The sequence below is a fragment of the Ruditapes philippinarum genome, unplaced genomic scaffold, assembly GCF_026571515.1.
Source record: "Ruditapes philippinarum isolate M1 unplaced genomic scaffold, ASM2657151v2 ctg869_1_1_1_1, whole genome shotgun sequence".
Lineage (NCBI taxonomy): Eukaryota > Metazoa > Mollusca > Bivalvia > Venerida > Veneridae > Ruditapes > Ruditapes philippinarum.
In genome coordinates, this window is record NW_026853920.1 from 151,413 (window position 1) to 160,729 (window position 9,317).

Consider the following 9,317-nt stretch of genomic DNA (forward strand, 5'->3'; position numbering starts at 1 on the left):
ATGATAGAATATAGCAGTGTTTCATCAAAATTGCATCGTCATGAAAGATAGTGTAAGTTTACATTTAATTAAATACTGAATTTCTTAGCAGATATAACACGTTTGTAGACAGGTAGATCTATATATATATGTATTGTTTTACAAAGAATATCATTTACAAATCCATATTACTACAACATAACAAAAAGTTTGATAAATCTAATCAAAAACAATCAAACATTATTTTATTGAATTTTAATAAATTAATGTAAAACATTTTGAAAACGAGACAGCATAATTAAGAATATAGATATCACAACATTGTAAAACTTTACATATATCAGTTTATATCTGACAAATTCTGTTTTCATTTCTCTGTGATCTTAATAAGCAAAATAGATACTCGCAAGGATTTATATTTCAATAAGGTAATAGACGATACACAGACGGTGCTTTTGTCTGTATCAAGGGTATCAACTTTACAGGTAAAGTGATAAACATAGACAACTCGTATAACGTGACAATATTACGGAATACCGTTAGGGCCATCGTGTTTAGACTTTCTAATCCAGAGCAATATTGAAATAAAGCTGTATCATTTAAATATCAGAAACAATGCTTTGTTTGTCTCTTTTTCGTTACCAGTACCATGTCAATACGTGCCCGTCGCTATTGACGTTAAACCAAGTTATATACTATTTGCAGCTTACACCAACTATTTCAATATCATTCTTACAATGGGCAGTCTCCACTTCGAGCATAACAAGTTCATTATGCAAAGAGCTGTGAATTGGTCAAATTACTATACTCTGTTGTTCTTGTTCCATAATTATGTTAAAATCACACAGAAGGACAAAACAGAGCAGAACAGAACATTGATCTTTTTGGACTTAAGTCATAAGATTTATTTACAATACATACACACTACAGTAATGAAAAGTATACATACTTCATCAATAAATAAATAGCATACAGATGTATTTAAAAGCGATTTAAATAATAATGAATAGACCATTCGCTTTAAGGCAATATCCTTTTATTTTTCTTTTATACAAGCATTTTGGAAGTATTCGTTTTATAATAACGTTGGCATGTAACTATGTAGGCCCTACATAGTTTGATATAGCTTTATACACTTTAAAATGAAGAAATACCCTCGGATGATCGAAAATAATAAATTTACTAGCCCTAGCTAAAATATATACATTGTTTACATTTGGAAGTGAAAATTATATACTATATTGCGTATTAGCTTACAAAATGAAATGAGGTCAATCTTGAAGATATGGTGACCTTACAACTGGCTTCAAATAAACATAAATATCGGTAAGTTCTCTCTTTTGGTGTTGTTGCTGTTGAAACACTGCATTTTATGAACATTTGCATTCTTTATAAATTATTCAAACAAATTAAAATCATCCATTAAGTAGCTCTAACAGTAATACGCAGTACAGTATTTACTTTACATCACACAAATTTGGAATACTTTAAATGTATTGTTCCAAGATAATAATTGTTTACTTAGAGCATACGTTTGTAAACGAATATAAACAAACAGAATACCAAGTCATTCAACTTGAATTTGAAGTAATTTGTATCTGATCCATTCACTGTGTCAGAAGTTGAGACGAACGTTTTCGACGATCTTGACATTGTAGTAGTGTATGTAATCACTTCACTAGTGCTACTTAGTTCAGTTGTGATGTGATATATCCTTGGTGAAGATTCTGATTTATTTGAATCTATGTAATCAACTTTCGATGTAACTAGTGGATCTTTTGAAGTCGTATCATTCATGTTCGGATTACAACAATAATACAAGTCACAGTCGACGTGGTATTCTATACTCCTTGGGAATGACATTGGACCAAGGAAACACATGTAGTATACTGTATCTATTGGGCAATGTCTAGAAGTCTTGTTTGATGGTAGTCTGTCACCACAATCGCTTTGTCTGACTCTTGGAGGCTAAAAATATCATGATGAGTTGGTATATATAACTGTTTGGTTATTTACAATATATTTTATTTAATAGTATCAGGATTTGTATCTAAATCTACGGATATAACGATTTTCACTTTGAAAAATAATTAATGCACTCAAGGTATTGTACTTTATGTCATTTATGCCCTTATAATTTGATTTCTGTAAGTTTCCATCTTTGTATCTTGCTTTAATATCATTCGTGTGATATTTATTTCATTACCCAAGTTTTTGAAATACTCGCAAAAAACCACATGTAGACAAGAATATTCCACATGTTTGTCCGGAGTGTCACTCAAAAAGAATTGTATATATCAAAATTTAATGATGGATGCAGTGATAGTTTTTATAGTCATTGCACTTTGTTATCTTTCATGCCTTATTTTGTTAAGAACACAACTCGGGCAGTTTTTAGCATTTATAGGTGGGTAGATCTCATTGAGGAGGATTGAAGGGAAAATAATCATACACCTTTTAGCATTAGTTTTAAACTAAGTTTCTTTTCTTGCATAATTTATGTGCAGACCATAACTCGTAAAACTTGCGACATGTTAACTTAATTCGAAACTTCATTGAATGATAGATCACAGTAAGAAGAAATACAGATGGCAAGAATGACAACTCTGCATGTCATAAATTTGGAGTGATTTCCCTTTGTTATTTTGCTATCTTTTCCAGGATAAAACTCAAAATGGTTAGAAAACTGTCAGCTTGAAATTTAAGGGATAAATAACTCTCATAACTTTGTACTTTATGACGTTATCCCCCTTGATGTGAATCAAAATGTCAGTGTATGCAAAAGGACATTTCCTCCTTATATAACTCTTCCCCTGTTCTGCTGGGGATTTTGGCAGTCTGTGACTGCTGCTTGTTTACATTTTTAATTTACACAACATTCTTTAACGAATAAATAAATAAATAAATAAATAAATCATTACGCTGTATGCCGAAGATTCCCTTTTGAGTGTTAAATAGTCATAAAGTCCTGTAAGTCTGTTTCATATGACAGCTAGTGCAAGAAAATAATTTCATACTTGATTGTTATATAAACTAGCTTTAAAGCATGAAACGACCCATTGTTATAAAGACAAGCTTAAAGACAATTTTGACATTTCAAAATATCCAAAATATCTGCTCGATGTTATCTCTCTGTATAAAAGCTGTACAATTCGAAGTATTTGACCTCAACAGATACGTACGAAAAGTATGGAAAGTTTCATTATTCTGACCCAGTCCTTTGGGGAAAATCATAGTTTTTGTTAGATATACTGCAAAAATAGAAATATTGCAGACTTTGATTTGATTTTGTTTCATCTCATTTCCAGTTTTCAAAGTACGTTTAAGTGAAGGTTAAGGAAGGGTTAAGAAAGAAGCCCGGTCATATCTTGCAATACAACCATATTCTTTAAGAAATTGATTGCAATTTGAGATACAACTAATGGCAGATATTGATTTAACCTGTTAATTTTCAGATCAGTTGATAATAATTTCTGAGAATATTCATAACAATAAAATACATAAAATGTTAAAAATATTCATATTTTGAAGGATTAAGAAAACTTATATATTATCGTTTTGCCCCAAAGACGTGAAATTTCAGCAATAATCTTGATTTTTCTGGCAATATGGTTGTATTATTGAGCGGGATAACCTTATATGTATATAATTTAAGACTCCTCGATCGTTTCTACAAGCGATTGCTTACAAATAAAGTGCGCATGTTTTTCTTTTCGAATGTATTTCAAATATGCCGAGTACTCATAATTTATTTACTAATTACTCAATCGTATAAAAAATACTGTTCCCTCAAGATAACGTCGATATTACATAAATTACATTCTAATTAGTCGCGATCACCAAAATATGTGCCCCTTTACTAATGAGTACGGAAGATATGCTGTTTAATTTGGCTCAAACTCACATCTCACTTATTTGATTGATAAAAAAGCTGAATCAGAATGTTCACTGACAAGTGGAAATACTGAGATTTGAGACAGAACTCAGCCTCGCGGCCAAAAATAACGTGGGGATATTGTCGTTTGGGCATTTCAAGGACTTGGTGATTTCAACAGACCATGTTTCACATAGCGCAGTAGATTAACTGTAAAAAGTACATTTTTGTAGTTTAAAAATCGTTATTCTTCAGGTAAACGTTTAATTATTTGGTTAAAAGTCGGCATATATATTATTTTGAGGTTATTATACATTGTACAATACTAAACTCATTTAGACAAACTTATATTTGACGAGATGAACTCGGAAAATAAAAATGAGACTAGATGGGTTGCAATATGATTTTTTATGACTTTTTTTGGACTTGGAAATGAAAACGAGGTGAGGCGGAGTACACGGAGTATGGATTATATATTGACTTGTTTGGACACGGGAAAAGAAAACGAGACAAAATTGAAAATATTGAATCCAACGATAATTTCTATTAGCTAGGACATCACGTGGTGCAACCGCTAAAACTTTATAAAGTGTGAATAAGACAATATCATACCTGGCAAACATTTACATCACACTTCTGAAACCTTACTTCAGGATTTGTTGTGTAGCACCAAAGCTCATCTAAAATTGCAACAATTGTTATTTGAAATTTATCTAAATCATGTACTCATAGTATTAAAAATGAACGTTTCCTTAATTTAAAGAAAGAAAATATAATGGTATCTAGATTCAGATAAACATTAAAGATAGATACCAAGGACGAAGTCGGTTAAAAGCAAATTCTTTTACAGTCAGTCAACAAAACTATAAATAGAGGATATTGAACGAGTGTAAGTTCAATACTGAATTCAGTATTAAACTTACACGAATTTAATATTATTATCACATACCCAAAATAAAGACGGTTGAAAGTGAAAAAAGAGTCATTTTTCATTGACGCGCCTATAGTATAACATTTAGCGTGTCTTTACACTATGTTTGTATAATGCTAATGACGTCACGTCAAAATATATGCACGGCCGTGCAATACCGTTTTTACGGAGTCGCAAAATCGGCACGGGTGTGTGATAAATCATTTTATTTGGACCAATCTCTCTTCGGTCACTAACACAAACCATTCTCTTTCATCGCAATATTTACTCTCAGTACGAAGTTTACATATGAAGTGCATATGACATACATTTCACATTGTCGAGAAAAGGTTTTTTTATCTTTGATTACCAATGTATGGTCGTTGCCCATATATCTAATGTACTATGGAATTCTCGAATCTAACAGTACAAAACGTATTAAAAGAACGGCAATCTTCGTTTAAAAGCAAATGACTAGGTGTTATTTTAGTCGGCAGGATGACACCAGTTAACAAATGAATGTCTGATAAGGTTTTGGGCAAATAAGATGCTGTGATCATGGCAACATTAAATGTATAAGTGTGTCTGCTACTCACAGGTACCGTCTGCATCCCGGCAATAATTGTTGGCATCGGACACGGAACCATCGTTTGGAAAGTTGTCATCTTTATTTCTATTATGTTCATGCGGTGACTGACTGTCCCAGCGTTGACAAGGAAATCCATCTCGTGTAACATTCAGCGTACCATTATATTTGGGTGAATAAACACATCCTACAAAGAATGATTACATGCATCATTAAATTCTTAAAACTGGATTATAAATCATACAATTCATATCCATATCAGTTTTAACAGAAACATTCTAATCTATGAATATTCAACCATTTAGTTTATCTCTTGACATTGGTTGACATTATACATATTTAACGGGACGCCAATACATGTATTTGTGTTGAAAACGAATACATGCATCAAATATTATATTTTCCCTTTTTACTTTATCGGACTTACTGCTTAAATATTGAGAAAAAATCCCTTAAATATCTAATTGATTTACGGCAGTTCTACAAGACTGTTGTCATTTTAAACACTTTGTCAAGGGTATTGGTACGAGTATACTGTGTTCCTCTCAGTTCTCGTTACTTAACAACACAAGAAACAAACAATGAACTTACGGTCAATTTTAACGTTTAAGTATTTTTGCTATATTACACATGGCAACAACAAAATATTTAATCAAAAACAGATTTAATGGACTAGACATAGACCATCGGCCAGCTTTGTTTCGGTTTAGATTACTTATTGTTTTATTGCCATTTTTCAAATATTCAAACAATCTTTACCTTCATAATACAAACATATGTTATTTTTCTTTAAACAAACAAGAATATTTGGTAAATGATGATTTTTCCAGGCGTACACATACATTTCAGCTTACTATCGTCACTTTCTTGCAAATGTAAGTACAAGTTCTGTTTTACTTAAGAATATACAGATTTAAATATTTTACACTAAAGCTTCAGTGTTTAGGTACTAGTATATGATTAAAATAAGTCAATTTCAACTCTGGTGACATGGAAATATACCATTACCATGAAATAAGTGATTACGCAAAAATAGTGATGTTGACTATAACCCCACGTCATTTTTTGTTTCAATATTTATTCTCTTCTGGAGACATGCAGCTTAAATTGAACCTATGATTTGTCTCAGATTTATTTAAAGGATATTGTATATGATTTACAAACACATTTCTTATGTCGCCATTACTGATTTAGATTTTAGTTTAAATAATGACAAAATAAATTACCTTTCGTGCCGGCTTCATCTATAACAGAAATAGCTGAGATAGTCGGAATAATGAGCAAAAGAATCATCTTAAGATGTTTGCAGCTTAAGTAACTTAAACTTGCACTTTGGAACCTCCTTCATATAATACCAACAGTAAACCGTGGCTAGATGGCGCAATGCATTAATTTTGCTTGCATTAGTAACAAATTGTCAACAGGTCAAAATGTACCATTAAACATTAATGTTGAGCTTTATTTCAAAATGGTTTTGAATTACGTTTGTTTATAATAATATTATAACAATAAATCATTTTAATTACAAAAATTCATGTCTGGTTTGAAATATGCTTGAAAGCCATGATTAGAGAATACGAAAATGAAATATGTTTCAAATCAACGACATCATTAATATTTATTTTAGATGGCATTTTGCAATCAAACATGGCATGCGTTTCATCTTGTTACTTAGCTGTCCTTTTTATAAAATAAGACATTTAATTTTTGTTTAATTGTAAATGGTTAATGCAAGGCGTGGCTCAAACACGATTTCTTCCTTTCTATATTTGCTGAATTAATAATATACTAGTATCGGAACATTTTAAAACACTCGTCGATGGCAAATATTTCAGGTTAACGAAACTGGGATAAACTCATTTAATTAATGGTTTTTCAAAAGTTTTTTGAATTTCAGAACCTAAAGAACAAATATAATAAATGCCGTTGAAAAAACAAAAGATTTTTAACCGACCATTGGTAGTTTTGTGTCCGCTCTTACCAGGAAAGTAATTATTTTCAGGCTCATTCTTCGATTAGAAACCTGGACACAATATAACATGAGCCACATGCTGTCTTTGTCCGTGCTGAAGGAGGGGATCTGAAGAATGTCTATAACTCTGACAAGTATTTGTATATATATAAATTCTCTGTCTAATTTGATGTTTACTCTTGCGTAAAACATGAAGAGAAAAAGTAATGTGCACGATGATTTTCAAGTTTGTTTCAGAAAAATAACAGCGTAAAATATTGTATATTGTATTAAATTTAATTAATATAACGGTATAACAATGCAACATTGCTATGCATCGTATTTCAGTGTCCTGATATAGAAAATGAATATGGCATTTTGCGTCTTTGTTTCAAAAGGGAGTTTCCCTTAAATCTAAGAAAATAAAATTAATGTGCAGACCAATGTTTTTCTTGTTTAAAAACCGATGGGAGGTTGTCACACCAGGTTTTCAGATAAATGGGTTAAATATTTGAAACCTACTATCAAGATTGAATCGTATACTAGTATTTTGCATAATTTGCTAGCTGATGCTGTTTTTCTTTTAAATTTGGATGGTGTAAAACCTGTTCTCATGTTCTGCTACTATATTAGGAGACTTACACTTACTTTTGTACAAATTATATAATTATTCTTATAATAATATTGTCATACTTGTGTTGCAACTGTAGATAAAACGGTTGCAATGCCATTAACAACGGAAAATGTATCTTGCTCATCAATTTGAAAGTATTTTGATGTTCTAATCATCCACTAAAAGTATTAACTTGTTTATGTTTGAAAAAATGGTTTATTTAATTGTACACTTTTACAATATTTAGAATATGGATGGTATTTTCATAAGTCTCTGGATATATTTTAAAGCTAACAAATCAAGACAGTAAACATCATTACCGACACTGCTTTGTGACTCCATATCTCGATAGTTTATCATAACAGTTTAAAATTATGACATCCCGGATTTCTAACATTAATATATATTGTTATTTTACAAATTGTTATACATTGTATAAAATTCATTGGCAGTCCCCCTTGGCAACCTCTTTGGATTTTGCATTGCTTTTTGAAAAGTTAGAAAACAAGACAGACTGAAAATTTGAGACTCTAGAAAATAAACTCGGGAAATTGGCCACAATTGAAATTAACAAATTAATGATTTGGCACAGAAAATGACATCTATGGACAATCGAATATTTTCACTTGAATCAAAACTGAGCAAATGTCTGCAGAATATAACGGACATAGAGGCAAGTAGGGCATATGACTCAAATACCAGCGATGCGAGTATAGCGAAATAGAAATTAATTGATAAACAGATAGAAATTGAAAAAAAACATGCAGAAATCATTGTCGAAAGATATCGTATGCCCGAAGAGTGGAGCGAATTACGGTAACTTCTAAAGGTCAGATTATTGTGTTGTAACATGGCCATCGATTGGCTGTAAAAAGTGCAGATTGGATGAAAAATGTAATGTTTACCAGTGTGAAAATTATTTTAGAAACTTCCACTGCATTATTTTTGAAAGAAAATGATCCGTGTAATAGTGTCTTGGATAATTTCTCATTCGGATATTTGCATTTAAAAATATATGTCAGTTCTGTTATCGGCAGTAAATTGGAAGGGGGTAATCATTTTGAGGGACATTTTGCGAAAAATAATTGTCAAACAACCCTATATAACAAGATCAGTTTAATGTGTCAGGCATGTCATTCTTTTAGAGAATTCACATCTTTAGCACAAATACTAAATTTTAATGGTAGTTTAATGGTCATTTGCTATAATGTAAGTCTATGGGAAAATTAATACATCTACATATACATCGTACGTCGGCGCAATCACACTTGATTATAACGCTAGGTCAAGAAAAAGCAATATACAAGAAATGATAGAAAGTTAGAAGAGTTGGATAGGTCAAAAGGAAGAGATATAGACAAAAAGTCTGGCCAGCTACATTTCGCCTCTTCAACCCAAACCTCT

The 9,317-nt window shown here is 31.3% G+C and overlaps 1 protein-coding gene across 1 annotated transcript; it reads right to left on the reverse strand.

Annotated features, from left to right (window-relative positions):
* Positions 1-870: 870 nt before the first annotated feature.
* On the reverse strand, positions 871-6,708 carry LOC132738355 (plasminogen-like). The gene is made up of 4 exons (XM_060725841.1): positions 6,576-6,708; positions 5,360-5,536; positions 4,466-4,533; positions 871-1,947 (listed from the first exon to the last, which is right to left on the reverse strand). The coding sequence occupies exons 1-4, from the start codon at positions 6,640-6,642 to the stop codon at positions 1,501-1,503; spliced, it is 759 nt and encodes a 252-aa protein (XP_060581824.1). The 5' UTR covers positions 6,643-6,708; the 3' UTR covers positions 871-1,500.
* Between the last annotated feature and the right edge of the window lie 2,609 nt (positions 6,709-9,317).

What these genes read in the sequence shown, in the direction of transcription:
- LOC132738355 (XM_060725841.1), bottom strand. Translation starts at nt 6,642, where the DNA reads ATGATTCTTTTGCTCATTATTCCGACTATCTCAGCTATTTCTGTTATA. An exon ending in AGATGAAGCCGGCACGAAAG is followed by an intron (nt 5,537 to 6,575) that starts GTAATTTATTTT and finishes CATTCTTTGTAG; the next exon opens with GATGTGTTTATTCACCCAAA. An exon ending in GTGATGTAAATGTTTGCCAG is followed by an intron (nt 1,948 to 4,465) that starts GTATGATATTGT and finishes TGATATTTTTAG; the next exon opens with CCTCCAAGAGTCAGACAAAG.